We start from the raw sequence: 22,144 nt of genomic DNA on the forward strand, positions 1-22,144 counted from the left end.
CTTTCATTCAAAGCAGTCAGTTCCCAAAAGCCTGTTGGAACAAGAAATTCTTCACCTGCTGGAGGAAGGACAAAAATGAGGGGGGAGTTCCAAAATCTAGCATTTGTTGTTTTAAGTAATTTGGGGTTTCACTGGCAAAAAAAGACTAACAAGCGTAAAAAATAATAATAATCTGCACAACCCTGTTTTCTTTGGTAATAGGTACAGTCCTGCAAAACAGCTGACCTCCTAGGTTCAGACTTTTATCCCTGTCGTCATAGCTGCATAAAACTTCCTAATTAAGTAACTGCCTCTCATTCTTTGTGTTCCATAATTTCAGCTGCTGCTGCTTTCTATTAATCCTGTCAAAGGCAGCAAGAAGGTCACCAAAAGCCACATACAGAGGTTGTCGATTTTGGAACACTGCATTTTAACGAGGCCAGATGACTCCACGCCACCCTCAACACACAAAGAGAAATTGCATTCCTGTAAAAGAAACTCGGTCACCCCCACTGACCTGGCTTGCTTTGCCTTTCTGAAATTTATTATCTGGCACAGCCTTTCAAAGCTTTCCATGTTCTTCTCCCTATGTCAGAAATGGTTTCTGCAACTCTCCCTTTTGCTCCTGTTCTCAGCAGGGAAATTGTACGGCAAATTGTGGCCAATTGATCAAAATGCCAAGTACGAGGTAGGGCTTCAGCAGTGCTTGGGTTTAAAAACAGAATGAAAAAAAGAGGGTGTAAGAGAACTTAAGCTGCACTTATGTCAGAGGTGGGGAAGCTTTTTCAGCTGTGGACCACATTTACTCTTGGCATTCACCCCGAGGTGTGGCAAAAAGTGTGTGTGTGTGTGTGTGTGTGTGTGGCCATGCCATACTCTCACATACCACACACTACACAAGCCACACTACACTCCCTCTTCAGCTGGGAGAAATCACCAGGAGCAGATTTTGCTGCTGGTGATTGTCAAGCACTCAGGAAAGGTCAGAGTCCTCAACTGCATATTATGGTATGGTAATTATAATGATCTTTGCAGGCCAGTGTCAGCAACCTCTAAGCTTCTTTGCAACCAATAAAAGCCCATACGTTTTGTCAATTTGCGTACTTTCCCCCTGACACATCCCTGTTTCACAATCTTTCAAGCGTTACAGCAACACATTGATTTTAAACTGTGTAGGCAGCATTTGACTAAGAGCTGCAGTTTTCAATTGATGCCGTAAGACTGCAAAAGCTGCAGGTGAGGTGCGAAAAACAATATCTATATTTGAACCACCATATTTGCATATTTGCTGTGGGACATCTTGCACACTTTACATCGCTGGTAAAGAAGTGACAAATGTGAATATATTTTTGTCCTTCGAGTGGGTTTGTTAATTTACACCTACTAGAAAAAGAAAACATTTTGCATATGAGTGACAGTAATATGAAGAAGCCCACAGATGAAGAGTGGGGGAAAACAGTGAGTTCTCTGTTTTCTCACAAATCTGTGAGTTGTATAAAATCTCACTACAAGTTAAGCACCCAAAACATTAAAGTGGCTGAGGAATGATTTGTTAAATGACCAACCCCAGCTGTAAAGTTTAACAAAAATAATGACCAGACTAGCCAAGTTAGAATGATGAGGTCTGACCAATCTATGACAAGTTATTGCAAAGCTGCATACGTATTCAGTGGCTTGCAGGCCTATGCTCAGTGGAGCTTGCTTGCAAGTAAACATTCATTGTATCAGACCATATTTGAACCAAGAAGCAAATTAGCTTTGTAATGAATATATGCCAGCTATTTATTATATTGATGAAACTGTAATGTGTAAGAGTCCATGCTTAAAAGAATGAGTATAATGTGGTTCAGAGTTGATATTATGTTTTGTATCTTTATTTATTTTAGACCTTATTATGATTTACGTGGCAACAGTTAAATTTGGTTGTGTACTTTTTGATGGTTTGATTGTTCTTTATGACTACTTGAACTTTGGAAAAGCCAGACCTCCCAAATGTCCCTATTTTCCAGGGGCAGTTTCGGATTTATAGAAGCCATCCTGATTCCTGAGTTGATCCCGGAATGTCCCGCTTTTCCGTAGAACATCCCTATTTTCATAAGAGAAATACTGGAGGGTATGAGGTCATCCAACCCCTGAGCCATCTGAAGGCAATCCTGTATAGGGAAGTTGTTTTTAATGTTAAACGTTTTAAAATATATTGTGATCTACCCAGAATAGCAGGGGGCAACCCAGTCAGATAGATGGGGTATTACCGTATTATTATTATTATTATTAAATACGGCGTCCCTATTTTCATTGGAAAAATGTTGGAGAGCATGAAAGGCGGCATGCAAATAAAACGATTGACAAATAAATAAAAAATAAATAACGGAGGGAGAACAGAACGAAACGGCCCCGTCCACCACGGATTTGCCCTCCTCAGCGAGCAGCGTGCACTAACTACATTGCCCAGCATGCGCGAGGTTATATTTGGGAAAACTGGGCCACGCTCCTGGCGACCGCATTGCATGCTGGGCGATGTAGTCGAGAGGAGGTGCCTTCGCTTCCTCGGAGGGAGGGAGGGAAGAGAGAGCGGGAGTGCGCATGCGAAGAGGAGGAGGCGGGGCTTGGAGGCTGGGAAGGCGCGCGGGGCTTGAAAATCGTCTTTACTGTTTCCCGCGCTGCGCAGCCGGCGCTCTTCTTGCTTAGTGGACGGAGCCGGTCCGGTTCGGTCCGCCGTCGCTGTCAACGGGCGCTTCCTCCTCGGTGCTGAAGGTACCGGGGCCGGAATAGGTAGGAGCTTAGCGGCGGCCGCAAAGGGGGTCGGCTGTACGTTTCTGAACTCCCCACGAGGGTCGAGTGGGCGAGCCTAATTTGTACCGTTTTCAGATTGATACCCTGCCAATGGGTCGTGGAGTGGGTGCGTGGGCGGAATCCAATATACTTTCCTTTTCTGAGAAAAGCAAATGCACGATCTTGACTCTCCCACTTCGCACACAAAGGGTAGTGTGTTTGTTGTTTGTTTTGTTTGTTTAGGCCCCGATCAATGATGCACAAACTTCCGAATCTACTTGCCGAATCAAACTTGCCGAATCTACTTCGATGATGATGATGATGATGATGATTATTATTATTTATTAGAACCCGGAGAGCTGCCAACCGAAGCCTAGTACAAAACACAAACACATATATACATGCAATTCTGAACCCATTTTTTGTTCTGAGCACCAGAACTGAAGGGAGCTCATAGCCCTTCAGTATAAAAATCCACTCCTGATTACCCCAAGCATTATTCATTTCAGCAGTATATTTTTGGGGCGATGTAATCACTTCGTGTCTGCGTGGGAAATCCTTGCTGCTCAGTTGCAAATCACCCAATTCAGTCAATAGTTCCCACCAGCTCACTCCTGGATTACAATGTATAAATAAGATTATAGTCTCCTCTGCCCTTGCAGCTAGAAGGGATTGCTGCCTGATTCAGCTTGCTTACTTGGAAGCAAGCCCCACTGAACTTAATAGTGTGATTTGGACTGTGGGGGGGAAATCCCACTATCCTGATGCGGTTAAATGGGTTTCTTTATATTCATTGATTTCAATTAGCACATGACTTGCAGTATTGTACTTAAAAGGTGCAATCTTTTATGTGTAATTACATGGGGGGGAGGGGGGAGTGGAAGAGCTCTGCCATCCAACCTTTATGTAAGTGCTTCCCGCCAAAACAATTGTGTTGTGAAAATGAACATGAGTTACTAGTCCTCTGCATTTTTGTGGATCAAGTTCGGCATTGAATATTAACATCCTAGGATTTAGGGGCAAGGGGTTTGAACTGCCAGATTTTCAGTTACTAAGTCTTTGGTAGAAGGGGTTCTGGGTATGCCAGCTCAGCAGCTACTAGAATCCCTTGATTCTTTCCCTGAGTTTGTTTTAATAAAAATTTCCCAATTCAGGTCAGATGGGATCTTACACATTGTGTAGAACAGGGAGAGATGGAAAGATGTGGATTGGTGAACATCAGATTTTGCTTCACTGTTGTGGCTCATAACATTTATTCCAAAGACTGTTTCAAACATCACGAAATCATTAAATGAACAGCTGTTCTATATGGCACTGAGTATAGAAAATCACATGTATTTTGCAGTGTGTATGCATGTTAGGGAGCCATTGTAGATAGCAGCTTCCCTGTGTGTGTTTATGTTGCCCATATATACACAATGGAGGGGGGAGCAGTCATCATATGCTCAACCTAACCTATCTGTACCAGTGATGAAACTTGCACACTAATTTATTTATTTATGCATGTATTTTGTATCATTTGAACGGTCCCTTGAATGAAAAACATAGGGTAACTATACAAAATTCCTGGCAGGTAACTGTAACTCTAGGATCTCTTACATTGGGGTCAGCACTGACTATTTTAGCCATGCTCAACCGTTTCACCTCTTGGTGGTTTCATGCTGATATTTGGTTTAGTTGCAGAGTGTTGTTTTGTTTTTGTTTCTCAAGGATTGAGGTTGTATTGACTTTGTTTCCTTCCTAGTTTCCTGGATTTGACTTCGTAACAATGGGGATCCAAGGTTTGCTCCAATTTATCAAAGAGGCTGCTGAATCTGCTCATATAAAGAAGTACAAAGGACAAGTAGTTGCTGTGGATACTTACTGCTGGCTCCACAAAGGAGCCTATGCATGTGCTGAAAAGCTAGCCAAAGGAGAACCCACAGATCAGTAAGTTTAATGACGGACAGATTGGGTGTTCATGGGTTGTTGTTGTTGTTGTTGTTGTTGTTGTTGTTATATACGTATTGTTGCTTTTAAGTTGATCTTTCCTGAGACCTCCGGGTATAGGACAGTATATACTGTATTGGCCTGAATACAAGCCTCACTTTCCCCCCCAAATTCCGACTGAGAAAAGTTAACGTGTGGCTTAATTTCACAACCTTACAAAAAAATTGCTTTTTTATGATATCGTTGCTGAAATAGACATACGGTAAAATGGAACGGGTGTGAGTGCCTGCAGAATTTTAAGGGAGCGGCTTATATTCGGGCCAATATGGTAATTCAATAAATAAAAAAGAATAATAAAATGGGGAAATATTTCCTGTAAAAGAGTGGTGCTGAACTTTTTTTTGGGTTGAGAACTACATTCACTCTTGACCGATACTTTCGTGGTTACATGTGGGTGAGGCCCCCATGCCCAGGAATGTATGGGACACCCCACTCCAGCTGAAGCATGCAAATGTTGTTGCTCCTTCCCCTGCTTGATATGATGAGATCACTATGACTGTAGGGAGCAATTGCTATCCCCATTCAGGTCGCTGGGCTAGGCAGAGTGACTTGTTATTTATTTAAAGCAATTGCTATTCCACTGCTTAGCACAAAAAAGGCTCCCACAGTGCAGCTCATAAATGTCAGTGATAAGACAGACCAATCTACAGGACACTACAGAAAAGGGAAAGGGAAGGCTAGGGTTTTCTTGTGGCAAGCAGAAAAAATTGCATTGGGAACTGGATCAGGCCCCCAGGCCAGGGGCTAACCTCCTGCCCTCTTTGTTATTTTATTTTTTAAAATATCTATTAACCACACTTTCGTATAAAATGGCACAAGGCAGTATACAGCCTATAAACACAGTACTACAATAAAAACAACTTTAAATGTCAAACAGATCAGTTAAAGCTGTTTGGCAAAGAATCTCTAATTGAAGAGTTATGTCTGGATATAGTAATACAGTTTTTAGAAGACAGTTTTGACTTGCAGTCTTTTATTTGATGTGTAATGGTCAGGGGGAAAATATATGTGGAAAATACTGCCACTAACAGATCTCGTAATCAATTAGCAACAGTTGACAAGAAAAATAGGAAAAGTACATAATGTGCTATCCAATGCATAAATTAAATTAAAAGGAATAATATTAATTTGTGGTTGTGTTTTAAGTTACTTATGACTGCTGCAGGCTACTTAAACCCCATTTAATCAATAGAATGTAAACAGCTGGCACTCAGGATTGCAGCTAAAATGAAAGCAGTCTGAAAAATGTGGAAATCTCTGTGATCATCTTCGGCCACTGATACCCATAAATTCATACGTAAAATGAAATGATGACTGTTCCTCTTCTATATAGGTTTACTATAATTACCATTACTGTTTTTTCAACTACGTTCACATCATTAATTTCTGTTGGCTAAGTACTGGATTAGGCATGGAATTGTTACATTTTTATCCCAGCTTTCCTCTAAAGAGCTCAAGGCAGCAAACCTGGTTCTTCCTCACCCCATCGTATCCTCACAACAATGCTGAAAGAGGCTCTGTGTCACTCCATGAGCTTCATGGCTGACTGGGGATTTGAACCTTTGTCTCGCAGTTCCTAGTCCACCGCTCTAGCCATTATGCCACATTAACTCACCTTGGATGCTGTCAAGGAATCTTAATCTTGTGGACATGTTGGAATTGCAAAGCTAAGTGTGCCTTGACTCTTTCAGCCGCTCTGAGCCCGGCCTTGGCTGGGGAGAGCGGGGTATAAATAAAAATTATTATTTCTAATTAAATTTCCCCTAGCAGTTTACATTTTAGGATTAAGGTGAACATTTCCTAACTGATATATGGCAACTGTGTTTGTTTCTACAGATATGTAGCTTATTGCATGAAGCTTGCTGATATGCTTCTGTCATTTGGGGTCAAACCCATTCTAGTATTTGATGGCTGTACCCTGCCTTCCAAAAAGCAAGTTGAAAAGTCACGACGAGAGTAAGTCTTATGCCTCCCCCCCCCCATTAGAAATTCAAATTGGTGATTTGCAGGATATGTGTGCTTTAAAGACAGTAGCTTCCTTATGAAAACAATTCAGATGTTATTGTAATGAGAGCAGAATTTATAAAGCAATGCAGTGCTGAAATCTAAGCAGACATCCGTAATGCTGCAGTGTGGCATATGATCCTGTCAACAATAACATTAGCTAAATTTGCAAAAACTCAGTGCTGAACACATCCTACAACCATCTCAATAGCGAACACATTCAGCTTTAACAAAAGTCAACAAATAGAACTTCTACTCCTGTATCACAGACTTTCCTTCTCCCTGAAAAGCTGCTCCAGAAAGTTCCTGAACCTGCTGGAACAGGTAAATAGCATGAGGCACTGCTTTTGGAAGTGGAAGTTGAACTTAACAAAGTACAGCCATACCTTGGTTTTCAAATTTAATCCATTCCGGGAGTCCGTTCGACTCCTGGAACAGTTTGAAAACCAAGGCGTGGATTCCAATTGGAAAATCATTTGAAAACCGGAACAATCACGTTTGGTTTTCAATTGTTTGGGAGCCAAACCGTTCGAGTTCAAAGGCTTCCGAGGTTCCACTGTACTTAGGCACAGTCATAGAAATCTCGCACCCTAGTTAAAATCATGGGATTGTATTCTAGTAACAGTTTCAGTGCAGTGAAATGCTTATGTTCCATTTCCTTCAATAGGGACTTCCTTCCTAAGGTTTACACAATATATTTTATATATTTATGCTTCTTCTTTTTACATCTGGCTTTCAAGCTCTTACATAGTAGACTCAGACACCATAGTTCAGGCATTAACAACCCTGAGGGCATAAAGTGTAAAGGGAAATGCTCCCACGGTCCCCACTCAGTCCATCCTGACCTTCCCATGCCTGGGGGGTGGGGGAGACTTCTAAGCAAGCCTTAGATCAGGAACCCTAAGAACACAGCTTTCCTGATCATATAATCGCTCAACATAGGAAGTTGAAACACAGCAACATTGAGTGTCTAGGTTGTGTGTGCCTCCTCCAAGGCTTTCTTTGAAATGCTCAAATAGGGTTTATGCACATGTCTCCCATGTGTATTGCAATGCTGGTGCTGTCCACCTGTTCAGTTATGGTTGTGTGACACTGAGGCGACGGGTTTGTTTTTGTTATCTTGAAGAAAACGGCAAGCAAACCTCCTGAAAGGGAAACAGCTGCTTCGTGAAGGGAAATTATCAGAAGCCAGAGAATGTTTTGCACGTAGCATTAATGTTACGCATGCTATGGCCTGCGAAGTGATTAAAGTAAGTTGCCTTTTAGCTGGTAGGTTGTTGCTGCTTTCCCATTTTATATTTATTGGCAGAATAACTGCATTTCTTATAACCCTGATGTTTGCATAATACAGGCTTTGCAGAAGAGATAGTGACTCAAAGTTTGTAGTGTTTGTTTATTCAACCATTTGCTGTAGTTAGTATCTGAGTAATAGGAGATATGTAATTATATATTACATATATAAAATAGGAGAGAGAGATATTTCTCCTATTTCTCACTGAAGGAGCAAACCCATGTCAGGGCTGCACCATTTCAGACTGCAGATGAGGGCTCATAATAACTGCATTGTTCCCTGTACTCTTTCCCCACCAACACCACCAAAAAATAAGTTGTATCGATTAAAGTAGCCTGGAGTCCTTCACTGTAATGCATCTCTTTTCCTTTGGGAGCAGGAATTATATTTGTATTGAGAAGCATTCATCTTATAAAACCCCACAGCTGCAATCTAAAGTGTTACTGTCTGGAAACTGTTTACCAACTCAGCGATCAGTGAGCCTAAATGCAGCTCTTTGTATGGAAACTTATTCCATGCAAAAATCCTAAATTCTGCAACTAGGAGAACTTCAGGTGGTCAGGAGAGGCAAGTAGGACCATGCGGGGAAGAACTAGGGACTAGACCAATTGGGGAGGGAGGGTCACTTGTAAAGCACTATAATGGGGGCTTTAATTGTTTTTTTGCTCTTGCAGGCTGCCCGAGCCCGGGGAATAGATTGCATTGTTGCTCCATATGAAGCGGATGCTCAGCTCGCCTATCTTAACAAGACTGGCTTAGTTGAAGCTATAATTACAGAGGATTCTGATCTTCTTGCTTTTGGATGTAAAAAGGTAGGAAAGATCTAGTAATTCGTTTCTCAAAAGGACAGCACTAGGGCTCAGCTATACATGGAAACCCAGTCCTCTAATCGTATTTTTGATTTATTTATTTTTTCTTATTATAAAGTCTTTTATTGCAGCCCTTGAGAAATGGGGGCCAGACTCTGGTGCTTAAGACCTCCCCATTAAAGGAGGCAAAAGGGGGGCTTATCAGAGAGGTTTCATTTGACGAGGTCCTTCATGTACTTCCATCCATTCTGGGTATATTCACAGGCCCTGGTGGGGGTTACGGAGAGAGCGCCGATTGTCCTCTGAACCTCTGAGTTCCAGTAGCTGCAGAGAGAGAATTCAGTCTTTGGGGCAGCCAGAAGCTTCCAGCCAAAATATTTTGCCTGTTCTTCCACAGCTGGGGGGGAACACTTCTTGGGCTTTTCAGAGGGCTCGGGCCCCCTCGTCGCCCCACTCAGCAAACCTTGGCTGTAAACCACGTAGATGGGGCCCCCCTGCCAGGCCGCCTTTGACCAGGAATTTGACAATGGGGAAGATGCGGGGAGCCATGACTGAGCGACGTCTCCGCGCGTGGCGCAAGGCCCCCCCTAATCCTATATGACCCCAGGCAGCTATTGTTCTGTGAGTGTGCAGTGAGGCATGCTCCTGCTTAAAAACCCTCCCCAGCCATCAATTTGCATGATGGGGACCTTAGGTCAGCATCTCTCAGTGTTGGCCTCTCCTTCCCCCGTCTGGAATATATTGAGAATAATATTGGTCTCCTGAGAGGCCCTGATTGCTGAGAATAACGTAAATGAAGGTCTTTGTACATTCAAAAAAATGCCATATAAATGCTAAGTATTACTGACATTAGGCAGGCTGTGACCGCTGGACAGAATTTGACAATGTCTGTATGGGGGAACGGGATTGCTGGGTTTGCAAACGTCACAGAGATGCAACAGGTATGTAATAGAAAATGCAAAGTTGCATTGCTTATTGATGAAAAATTGTAGTGTAAAATATACAAGGCGTTTATACGCTGATGACTGGGAAAGAATTCTTTGTTTGGCCACCATTTGTAGAAATATTACAATAATACAAGGACTTGTCCGTTATTTTATTTTAAGGTATTTCTGAAAATTGACAAGTGTGGAAACGGCTTAGAAATTGACCAGAGTCGGCTTGGAATGTGCAAACAACTTGGTGATGTGTTTACAGAAGAGAAATTCCGTTACATGTGTATTCTGTCTGGTTGTGACTACCTTCCGTCTCTTCACGGTATTGGATTAGGCAAGGCTTGCAGGCTGATAAAAATAGCCAATAACCCTGATATTATAAAGGTAAATTTTATTGGCTCTTGAGTTAACTTTATGTTTTCCAAAAGCTCCACAGATAGTGAGGCCAACTCTGGAGAGGTGGAATTCTGGGGAAAGTACTCTATTGAGTTATTATGTAGATACCTGTCAAAAGAAATTTGTTCTGCTGTTCACGTAAATTGGGGAAAACAGTTAAGCAATAATATGTTTTGTGGACTCTTGTATGTTGCGTGTTGACTAAAGCTTAACTCTTCCTTGTTACATTTACATATAGGATCTTTCCAAATGAGTCCATTTGGCAGAGATACAAATACATTTTTTGGTTTTAATAATTGTAAATGAGCCAAGATTCGAAGCAGCCCTAGACTTTATCTATATACAAGCTTTATCATTATTAAATGATTTATCATTATTTTCATACTGGCAAATATAAAAGGCCACAGTCCAAACTCTTGTTTCAGAAATCATGCCTACTCCTCAGCTTTCCAGGATGATATTTTTTGTTTTGTTTTGTTTGCGGTACTATTTGAAGAGAGGGAGAAAATAAAGGCAGAAAATAACATTTGGTCCAAATTTCCAGTGTACGTCACTCACTCTGAAAAGATACTTGGGACTTTGGGGAAATATCAAATCTGGGTTGTTGTTGTTGTTTGTTTTTTTTAAAAGGAAGTTTGTCAAAGGTCTTAAAACATTACTCGTCTGCCCCATGCCTCTTTTCAAGAACCATTTCTGCTTTGGAGTACATACTAGACAATGCTTTTAGAGTGACAAAACAATGAGCATAGATCCTAATTCCGTGAATGGAACAGGGTTTTTGATCCTTCCTTTTCCTGGTGCAACCGCTGAAAATCTGCTCTCGAAGTTTGAGGGAACCTTGGGAAGGGTGTGAGGGTTGGCATAGGGAAGGAAGTGTTGGAGGACATTGCCCTCTCTGTTACATGAATGGGTCCAAGCAATAAATGGTCCAAGCCGTTGTGCCTGCTGTCTCGCAAGTATGCTGTGCATTGCATAACATGCCCTTTTCTCTTCCAGGTCATTCGGAAAATGGGGCAGTATTTGAAGATGAATATTTTGGTACCAGAAGAATACATACAAGGATTTACTCGTGCTAATAATACTTTCCTCTATCAGTTGGTTTTTGACCCAGTCAGGAGACAGCTTGTTCCTTTGAATGCTTACGAAGATGGTGTTGATCCAGAAACACTGCTTTATGCAGGAAAGTATCCTTTATCAAATAAAAATAATAATGTCTTTATAGTCTCTTCCTTTTCATGGGGTCTCTGGGATGCCAGGCAAAGTTAAGCACTTCTGAGGCTGTGGTCCTGTGCATACTTACTTGGAAGTAAGCCCTGCAACGCTTGAGACCTTTCGCTGCAGGGTTAAACATGCCTAGGATATGGGTATAAGTACCAACAATATCAGAGTTGAAGATCATGCGTAGAAATCTGTGGAACTTATAAACTCCTTAAATTTGACTTACTGGTGCTAGTTGTTGCTCCATTTGAAAAAAAAATGGGTGCCTTTAAGTATGTTTAAAATATTCAGGAATGTAATGTAGACCTTCCTTTGCATTGTTCAAATCAATTTTGCAAGGAAAACTAGCTGTTTAATGGCTTTCTAACATTGAATAAAGTTTGATAAAAGTGAACTATTGAGTGGGCCATCTGATCTCTTTCTTAAATGTAGAAATTCTTACTAGTGGTTTTTCATTCATCCAGTAGTTCTTAAAATCTCAGTTAAAAGGTCCTAAAGTACCATATTTTTAAGAAGGCTTTCTAAGCTGTTTAGCGCCTCCACCATCCATTATATAAATGGTGGCTATCTTGAAATCTTCAATTATCATGGACTCTTACTATAAAACAGAACATAACTGTTATTTCTAAACCAGTTCATTTCATAGATTCCGTTTAGCACCTCTTCTTTCCTTTGGGAGAATGCTAAACTTGTATAAACAGTAATGCTGCTTCAAATACCTCAGGCAACTACAAAACTATTGCCTACTAGAATGACGGCTCCTACTCTTAGCACAGAGTCTTCCAGGGATAAAGTTAAGAAGGGCTAATTCTGATGTAAAGCTTTAATATCTTGGCTAAGCTGTTGTGCAAAGTGGTTAGGAGGCATTCATCCATTCAAAGAAGAAGATGTAGAATTTAGTTTTGATTATATAGAGGCTAAATCTCTTTATAAAACGCTGCTTTCAAGAAAAAAAAGCAGTGAGCCAGTGTGGTGTGGTGTAGTGGTTAAGAGCGGTAGTCTCGTAATCTGGGGAACCGGGTTCGCGTCTCCGCTCCTCCACATGCAGCTGCTGGGTGACCTTGGGCCAGTCACACTTCTTTGAAGTCTCTCAGCCCCACTCACCTCACAGAGTGTTTGTTGTGGGGGAGGAAGGGAAAGGAGAATGTTAGTCGCTTTGAGACTCCTTAAAGGGAGTGAAAGGCGGGATATCAAATCCAAACTCCTCTTCTTCAATAGAAGAACTGCATTTCCCCCTTAATTTGATTAACTTAGGCACATCGGTGATAGCGCTGCTTTTCAAATAGCACTTGGGAATAAAGACATCAATACCATGGAGCAAATTGATGACTACGACCCTGATGCTCAACAGGTAGTGTTTTACTTCTAAATGCCACATCACCTTTAGAGACTTTGTGAGGAATGTGAAGTTGCATGTTGGCCTGTGGTTGCACGCTCAAAGGCAGGCATCCCCAAACTCGGCCCTCCAGCTGTTTTGGGACTACAATTCCCATCATCCCTGACTACTGGTCCTGTTAGCTAGGGATGATGGGAGCTGCAGTCCCCAAAGCAGCTGGAGGGCCGAGTTGGGGGATGCCTGCTCAAAGGACTGCTGCCTGGATGACCCAAAGCAGACCTAATACATCAACACTTCCTCCTCTTCCCATGGGGATAAGAGGTGTATGAGGTAACAGGAAGAGCAGTGTTGCTTTCTAACCACTTGTTGGCTTGATTATGTCCCTGGATTGTTCCTCCCACACTGGCCAATGGCCAGCAGTAGATCGATGGAACAGAATTGAAGAACGATCAAATTATTTGCATCGTTTTTTACAGTCTCAAGAGAAACAGGCTCCAGTCATTCTTTCCTCTATTATACATCTTCTTGTTTCCTTTTCCTATAGTCTGTACAGCCCAGAAGTCGTGGCTGGGACGACAAATATGCCAAAGAGCAGCCACCCAATTTAAAGAGCATTTGGAGCAGAGACTACAAACCTGGTTCCACTGCCAAGATTACAACAAATTCAGCCTCAGTGTTGGAGAAACCCACAACCAGAGGCCTGGAGCGACTAGTTAACATTAAAGGGCTGAAGCTTCCCAGCAAAGCGCTATTGGCAAAAAGACCAAGGCATGGTATGATAGCTAAATCTCTAAAGAGATTGTATGTGAAAAAGAAAACCTTCCTCTTACTCTAAAATGTTCTCGAAGGCTTTAGACTTGAAAGCTTTCCCCTCATAACATATTTATTTTGTTTATCCCGTTCTATAAACACTTTGAAGGAATAGGATTCTTTAGCATAGAGAATCCAATCAGTTTAACAATAGTTGGTATATATTTATAATATCCCATTTTTGCATAGCAATCCAATTTTCTGCTGCTGCAAACTAATGTATTAATGTAATATTTGGTGACTTAGTGTTTGTTTCTTCTACACTGAAAGGGAATCAAATTAAGATCAATATATCTACATTTCTTAATGGTTTTCTTTAGGTTTTTTTTTTAAAAAATATTCCTTACAGTCTTTTTCTGTTGTGACCCAATTACAGTGTGTATTTTTCATATATATATTTAGAAGAGCTGTCAGAAGGTGACCTGCTAAGCCAGTATTTTTCAAACACCAAAAAACCTAAGATGGAAAGCAGTGAAGATGGGGAGCACCCTGCGTTTGTTGGTGCAGTGTCTGCGATTGCTGCTTCAGAGGACTCTTGCAGAGACAAAGAAAGTTCAATCTCCCATCCTAGGCTTAGAAATAAATTTGCCTTCATCTTGCGGAAGAAGAATGAAGAGAGGGATGCAGTTGTTGTTGTTCCAGGGACTAGAAGCAGGTATGCTTTCTTCAAGTTCAGTATGTAAAAAGTTACATTCTTTGGGGAATTTGACTCTGCAGTTTCCCTTCATTACAAAAAGTAGAAGTGGCATACTCAAAAGCAAAATATAATACAAAAATATATAATATATTCAGCACACTAGGCTACCTTCTAAAAGACCCTAGGGGACACGTCAGAGAAAGTGACACAATAAATCTAGATAGGTAGCCGTGTTGGTCTGCCATAGTCAAAATAAAAAAATTCTTTCCAGTAGCACCTTAAAGACCAACTAAGTTAGTTCTTGGTATGAGCTTTCGTGTGCATGCACACTTCTTCAGATACCTGCAATAAATCTAGTTGGCAAAGTCTTTGGTTCCTTTGAAAAACTATTCACATGTAAATAAGCAGTTACCTTTACATGCTCATAAATTATGTGCATGTACAGTACTAGAATTTGGATTGATTTGCTTCTTCATATATACCCCCCCCCCGAAGGAAAGTTGAACAAGGGCAGGATGAATCATAATCTGGTCAGAGCAGCCTCCAGACCAGCTTTACATATAAAATCCTCTTTTTAAAAATTGACTTAGGAGTTAACAACACAAAACAAATGTGACGTAAATTGCCCGAGGAGCAATATTAAACTGGCATCTGAAAGTAAAAGTCAAAATTAACAGTGTGCAGAAGCTTTCATCTGGTGGCCTCTTGAGACCCTTCCCAACTCAAATTAGTCAAAACGCACTGTAATATCAACTGGGGAGGAGGGTGTGTCAGTAAGAGGTTGGCAGGTCAGGTGAAGGGTGGATTTCTACATCTTTGCATCACCAAAGTCCTCAGTGATTTTATATTCTCGTTCTGCATGTCCCACTCCTCCTATACAAAGCAAAATTGAATATGAAAGTTTGCTCTTGGGAAGTACTGTACATGGAAAATGATTCCTTGGTATGTATGCCTACATACAAAAAAAAAAAAAAAAAATTCAGCACATTCTAGATAAGTGCAAATCATCTGGAGAAGACATGGGAACCTCCTGGTGTTTTCAGCAAAAAAACCTTTTCTTTAAGGTTGAGAGAGTGATTGGGGATTACTCAGCTTGCCTTTTCCCACAGCAGAGTGTTACTGCTCTCCTCAAATAGCTCTCCATATTTTATCCTCTCCTAACATTTCAAGAACTAGAATACAGTTCTGGAAGCCTATGAAGATTTCACATAACCCAGAAACAACAAACATGCCCCAAAGTCTGCCACTTGATTATGAAAATGTGTTTTTCTCTTCCAACAATGCCAGCAGCGACAACAAAATTACCCAGGGCTTCCGTAGTGCAAGTTGTGTGCACCAGGTTCTTGGTTTGGTTAGTCATTAAAATATTTGTATGCCACTATATATTACATTCCATTCCATCACTATTGTGATTTACAGCAATAAAACCTTAAAAACAAGCTTCCCATTTGCATTTCCTCCTTTTGCACTCCCTTTGCACTGTCCATTAGTTACACGTAGAATAGTGCATCCTTAGCACATAGTCTGATAGTTGTGTATTTAATTATATGAATGAAAAGTAAGAACAGCAAGAGGAAATGAACCTGGCATCACAAAATACCGGCTTGTTTTCAAGTTGCTACTGAATGGATGGTGAGCCTTCTAGCACACTCATCTGCAGGAAAAATGTCACGCCAGTGCTTAGTGGTATATAAAATACTGCCATGTTCAGTTTCTGAAGCAGGGTATTAGTCACTGCTCTAGGATTATGCCAGTGGACTGTGCAATGAGGCTAGAAAGCAATCTCTGGCTTTCTGACTACGACATCTGTGATCTCCTATACTGTGATGCCTCTAATACCTCCACTAAAAGCCCATTCTCTTATTGTGCTTGTACAAAGGAGGTTTTAGTTATGCTGGCACTATTAGGTGGAGAGTCTTATTGGTCCATCAGTGTTGGTCTTCTGCCAGCTCCTGAAGAAACACCTGTTTAGGCAAGCATTCCCCACCCCCCAACCGAACATGTGATTTTACCGTTTTCACTGTTTTAATTATATTTTTAATTAAGGATGCTTTAATGTTTTGTGTACTTGAATTATGGTTTGACTTTATAGCTGTAAACTGCTTAGAAGCCATTTTGGCATTTGAGTGGTATATAAATTAGTAAATAATAATTACTGCTGCTACATTTTGCAACACAATCAGTTGAGTACCTATCCTCTTAAGAGCTGTGAGAAGCGTAGGTCTATCTGTTTGGTATAATTTATTAATACCCACGTTTTACTTAGCAAGTGTCCATAATAACAAACAAATAGTATCCGTGACACCTTAACAAATATTCCTAGTTGCTTCCTTTTGGTGAATTTGTGCTGTTTTAAATTGCAAAGAGTCCTTCATGCTTGCAGCCATTTCACTTTATCCCTCCTTCCCATTTATTACCTCTGTTCTTCCAATGTATGTTAGGTTCTTCTGCAAAGTGATGGATCAGCCTGACAATACATCAAAGGGTGAGACCCATGAATCACCGCAGGGCAGTGAAGTGGATTCTCAGATTGTGGAAGCAGGAAATACAGTAACAGAGGATCTTGGTCCTTCCTCTTCAGAGAGTGGAAAAACTAGAACTGCCTTGCTGTCACCCAGGACAACACAGACAAGCTGTTTCAACTGGACTCGAAGCTTTGCAGATAGGCCTGGGACACCCAGTCCATTGCAAAGTATAGCATTGCTACAGCAGTTTCGCCGACGCACACCCAGCAAAGTCACCTCCCAGAGTTGTGAGGTGTCTGGATCACAAACGCTAAACACCACGGCAAGTAAAGAGTCGGATGAAGAGTCTTCCCCTTTAAAAGAACTGCAGCGCTCATCAGAACAGGAGCTTGACAGAGTGTCGCAAAATAGCCTGGGCACTTTGGAATATTCACGGATGACCAAGAAAAAGGCTCCTTCTGGCAGAGTAAGATCACCACCCTGTGCTTCAGTTAAGCAGTTAATTAAATTGCCACTTGCATCTCAAGGGAATAGTCTACAGCTCTCATTTATTCCAATACATCTGGTTCTCCACTGTAAAATGAGTTCTGACGAAACTCTTGGTCCCCCTGCCAGTCCGTCTGGCTGTTGTTATCAACCAGTGTGTCTAGCCCTATGTACCCCACCCCCATGTGGTTGGATTTCTACTTTCATTAACCTCAGCCAACAGGGCCGCTAATAAGGATAATGGGAGTTGTAGCCCAGCTCTACTGTAAACCAAAATACTGATTTTACTTTACTAAGAAAGACAAGAGCAACTTACATTTATTATTTTATCTTTGCCATTGGGACATATCTTCAGTCACTTAACTTTTAAAAACAAGCATGAAATTCTCTGTTTAGATTATGATATACAAGCCAACGTTAAATTATATATAAAATAACACTTGCCTTTTTCGCTTTTTTTGTACCGTAGGAACCTGACTGCAGTCCGGAATCAAAATGTAATTTGAATTCCCAAATCTTTCAGTTCTGTGACTCATTGTGTACTGAAAATAAGGATATGGAGTTCAATAGCAAGGTATGCCTTTTTTTTCCTCTTTAGTTTTTTATGTTCAATTTTTCTGTTCTTTTCTTTTTTGGTATGTAAATGCATACCTATGCATTGAAATTTAGCGGGAGCACAGCGGAAGAGATGAAACATCACCCCCTGCCCCCCATCTCTGTTGGCTCCTTTAAGAATAGCACATGTTGGAGATCATCACATCCAAGCTCTAAGAAATCTGATTGTCATATCTGTCGCTTGGCACTTTTGAGGAACTGTCTGCTGGCTATATTATTTATTAATGCCTTGGAAAATTTTATCCTATCTGACTCTGGTTTATATATTTCAAAATAAACAGTATCAATTTGTAGGTGTGTAAATTATTGCTGTTGCCTATTTTCATAGTACATTTTTAATTGTTAGATTTTATTATACTAATTGTTTGGATTGCCAGGTTATGTCTTGAAATGAATATTTATTAGGCTCTTTGTTGTAAAGATGCAATGGTATATATTTTGCTGTTGTGTTGTGAACCACTTTGGGCATATTTTTTGTGGAAAAGTGGCATTCAAATAGAAATACAGTGGTACCTTGGGTTACATACACTTCAGGTTACAGACTCTGCTAACCCAGAAATATAACCTCGGGTTAAGAACTTTGCTTCAGGATGAGAACAGAAATCGTGCAACAGCAGCAGCAGCAGCGGGAGGCCCCATTAGCTAAAGTGGTGCTTCAGGTTAAGAACAGTTTCAGGTTAAGAACAGACCTCCAGAACGAATTAAGTTCTTAACCCGAGGTACCACTGTAATGAGTCTTACGGGTAAGACCTGGATTGTAAATTTTTAGAACTAGGGACCTCATCTGACATTTATTTTATTTGCACATATTTCCTATTGTGACTGTTACAGATCAGAGACTATCCCCGATCTTATTTCTTTTCACACCCTGTGATGTAAATCAGGCTAAGAGTTTACTCAAGGATGCTGTTTGGATTGTCAGGTTATACCTTGAAACAAATAGTTATTAGACTATTCGTTGTAATGATGCATTGATGTGTATTTTTGCCCACACGTTCGAATAAGCCAGCCACACATAATGTATAAAATTGTGGAACTGTGGTTTGCTCTAATCAAAATTAAGATGAACAAGAATGAACCTGTGGTTTTCAGATCCTTGGTTATTCACTAACCTGAGAGTTGCTGCAGTATAGTAGCTAAGAGACTGAGGTGGGAATCGGGAAGTCCCTGATTCAAATCTAGCCTCTGTCATGATTTCACTGGGGGGGGGGTGTTAGACAAGCCACTCGTCCCTCCCCACTGACAAATCTGCAATATTGTGGGGGGTGGGGGATAATAATATCAACTTACCTTACAAGGTTGTTGTAAGGATTGCAACTAAATAATGCATGTGAAGTCATTTGAACACTTAATATATTAATTAAAATTATTCTCTTGTGCATGAAGGAGGAAGGAATGGGGAATACAGTGGTACCTCATGTTACAGCCTCCGCTAACCCATAAATAGTACCTTGGGTTAAGAACTTTGCTTCAGGATGAGAACAGAAATTGCGCGGCAGCGGGAGGCCCCATTAGCTAAAGAGGTACCTCAGGTTAAGAACAGTTTCAGGTTAAGAATGGACCTCCAGAACGAGTTAAGTTCTTAACCCGAGGTACCACTGTACTAGCCTGAGCGGCTGCAGCTCATTTCCAGTAATCTCAGCCCTGGCTGAGTTGTTGGATTCTCCAGTTTTTCTAGTATGTCTCCCTCATTGCATCAGTCATCTTTCCCTTTCTTTTGAGAAGACAATATAGGCTGTGGGTTCCTTGGTTAATGATAGGCTTGAGCTGAGAACAAATTCTACGGTTGTTCTTTGTGGTGCAGATGGAATTTCATCACTGGCAACGATGCCAAAAAGCTCTGAGAAACACCCTTCATAATAAAGAAGGCATGGGAAAGATTGTGCTGGTTGATGTAAACATCTCTGGATTTTTTGTGTAATTGATTGCTTAAAGGAGAAGCTTCTGTGCAGGTCTAATGAGCATCCTCATGACTAGTGTTTACTAGCAGGTTTTTTATATACATAAAAAGAACTTCTTTATAACACATGTTACTAAGACTCTAAATAGCATTCTGTATTCTTCAGAATTATAGTGACCTCTTGTGGTTAGTGACTTCACTGTGTGGGGACAGATTCCTTTTCCTAAAAGTGTGTGTACAGACATGCTTGCACAAAATGCTTTCTTAGAATCGTGGGATACTGTCTCTCTTAATTAGTTTTTTTTAACGTTGCTTAGCACTGCTTGTAAGCAGCCCTGATACCCTGAGACTTTAGTACAAATACTGCTCTAGCAGATTAGAAATAGTAGAAGCTTTAAGGGACAACTGTGTTTGCAGTCTATAGATTTCCTAAGCCTGTTTACCTGAGTATCTTCCTCCAGGATGAACCGACTCTTGCCCAGGCCTTAAGATCAATGCCACAAGCCGTGTTCTCTGTTCCCTTGTTATGGGAGATGTGGTACAGGAAGCTGAACCTTTTGATGGGGATACCAAAATTAGAATGTCTTCCCTGTGGCAATCCACCAGGTCCCCTCTCTTCTTTGTGTCCAGACAAATCTGCTGCTTAGCAAACTTTATGATAGTTGTTTTGCCATTTCAAAAGTCATTTACAGGTTCTGTGTGATTCCCGCATGCAGAGTCGCATGTCAGTCGGACATGTGTAACTTTATATACGCATAAATATAGATACATATATATAAATGCACACAGAGCTATTTAGAAATGGACAAGTTTTTGTTGGTAAAGAGATCATTTGGGAGGGAGGGATCAGAATATAATGACGCTCTACATTGAGTTTTTGAACAAATTGCACTTGTTGGTGATGCAATGTGATCATTTTACTGACAAATCATAAGGACTTTAATGGAACAGCAGCTGATATTTCTCTCCATCTCCAGCTTCCTGGATTACTTCAAGGCAATTCTGCGAAATCCCACGCTGTGACAGAACACAAGAGATTGCTGCCTGCCAAAGTTAGTGGTCTGAGCAAGAAAACAGCCAGTGCAAAGAAGAAAAAACATCATGATTCTGAAAATAAGGCAGGGTTGCAGGTGACAATTAATGAACTTTGGAGGACCTTCCAGTTTAAAAGGTGAATGTTTTTCCTATACAGTCATACCTCGGGATGAATACGCTTCAGGTTAAGCGTTTTCGGGTTGTGCTCCGCGGCGACCTGGAAGTAATGGAACACGTTACTTTACTTCTGGGTTTCGCTGCATGCGCAGACGCTCAAAATGATGCGCGGAAGTGGCAAAATGCAACCTGCACATGCACAGACGTGCAGTCGCGTATGATGTTCGCTTCAGGATGTGAACGGGGCTCCAGAACGGATCCCGTTCGCATCCAGAGGTACCACTGTATCTCAATACAACAGTTTCCTTCTACTAGATCTTCATCAACTTTATTTAAATATTGCATACTGATGAAGATGATATATGACCGCTAAGCACTTTGTTAGCCTTTGTAAAGTGCTTTGTAATAGGATCTCAATCAAGTGTTATATAAAAGTTGTGAAATAAATAATTTAAAAGTGTCTTTCTGGCAAAATATTAGCTGTTGCAGCTCTTGAAGTAGGCATGTTGGCATCATCAGACTGCTGAGATTCATAAAGGCTACCTAGGCTAGTTCAGACTGCCCAGAGTGGCTGGGTGGTATATAAATAATAAAATTAGTGTTAGTATTCGCTGAAGGAGGAAGATTGAACAAGAATGTTATCAAATAGGCCTCATTCTCATTCCTCTTTGCCTAATTCAAGGAGTAAGTCTTTGGGATTTTCCTCCTACTTGGCATATTATTCTAGTTGGGTAGAAATGAACATTTCCTAGGAAGCAGACTTTGATCTTCTCTGGTTGTAGAATATGTCTCATAAATAATTTTTAAACCAAGGATAAAAAAAAATTAATGGACATTTGGCAGATTTTAAATCACTTGCAGCTCCTCTCAGAATGTCCTATCAGAGGCTCACAATGCTATAAATACACTTTGAACTAGATAAATAGGTACTGTCTGTAAGCACTGTTAGTTAGTACTTCTGGGCACTAACAGTTTGCTTTCATTTTGCAGGGATTCTGAAAGGCTACCGTCCTGTAGAAAACCAGAGCCACTGTCTCCAATCAAAGATAACCAAGATAACATCCAGCTCACTCCAGAGACAGACGATGCCACTTTAAATAAACTTGAATTCAGTCATGTACAGCGGAAAATCTTTAAATGAACTGATCTTGCAGATATGACCAGAACTATAGCCATTGACCAACGTAATGTCCAGGCAAATTTGCTTCTGGACACACAAATCAAAATGAACATTTGGATGTGAGCTGTATATTTTAGTCTTATCAGAGATCTTGTCCGCTTCTGTTTTGAAAGAAGTAAAATGAACTACAGTGTTTATATTTGCTTTAATAAAATAAATTTGGCTACAAA

At 40.8% G+C, this 22,144-nt stretch overlaps 1 protein-coding gene across 4 annotated transcripts; it reads left to right on the forward strand.

The window, feature by feature from the left end:
* Positions 1 to 269: 269 nt before the first annotated feature.
* EXO1 (exonuclease 1) lies at positions 270 to 22,144 on the forward strand. 4 transcript variants are annotated; one of them, XR_014524489.1, is made up of 15 exons: positions 2,571 to 2,751; positions 4,496 to 4,680; positions 6,577 to 6,696; positions 7,871 to 7,994; positions 8,710 to 8,847; positions 9,951 to 10,163; positions 11,172 to 11,359; positions 12,648 to 12,744; positions 13,274 to 13,502; positions 13,942 to 14,194; positions 16,618 to 17,107; positions 17,597 to 18,251; positions 18,478 to 19,149; positions 19,350 to 20,813; positions 21,785 to 22,144. XR_014524489.1 is itself a non-coding variant. In XM_083496833.1 (14 exons), the coding sequence occupies exons 1-14, from the start codon at positions 423 to 425 to the stop codon at positions 21,933 to 21,935; spliced, it is 2,532 nt and encodes an 843-aa protein (XP_083352959.1). In that variant the 5' UTR covers positions 270 to 422; the 3' UTR covers positions 21,936 to 22,144. The 4 variants fall into 4 exon arrangements, 3 of the variants coding, with proteins under 3 accessions (XP_083352959.1, XP_083352961.1, XP_083352960.1); XM_083496833.1 differs by lacking the exons at positions 2,571 to 2,751; positions 18,478 to 19,149 and adding an exon at positions 270 to 467 and having other exon boundaries at positions 17,597 to 17,701; positions 20,620 to 20,813; XM_083496835.1 differs by lacking the exon at positions 18,478 to 19,149 and having other exon boundaries at positions 2,572 to 2,733; positions 17,597 to 17,701; positions 20,620 to 20,813.

Source organism: Podarcis liolepis, assembly GCF_965112155.1.
Source record: "Podarcis liolepis genome assembly, chromosome: 3".
Taxonomy (NCBI): domain Eukaryota; kingdom Metazoa; phylum Chordata; class Lepidosauria; order Squamata; family Lacertidae; genus Podarcis; species Podarcis liolepis.

Excerpts from the sequence above, each read along its gene's own strand:
- EXO1 (XM_083496833.1), top strand. The coding sequence starts at position 423 with ATGACTCCACGCCACCCTCAACACACAAAGAGAAATTGCATTCCT. Across the intron at positions 10,164-11,171 it reads ATAACCCTGATATTATAAAG|GTCATTCGGAAAATGGGGCA; the intron begins GTAAATTTTATT and ends TTTCTCTTCCAG. Across the intron at positions 20,814-21,784 it reads AGGACCTTCCAGTTTAAAAG|GGATTCTGAAAGGCTACCGT; the intron begins GTGAATGTTTTT and ends TTCATTTTGCAG.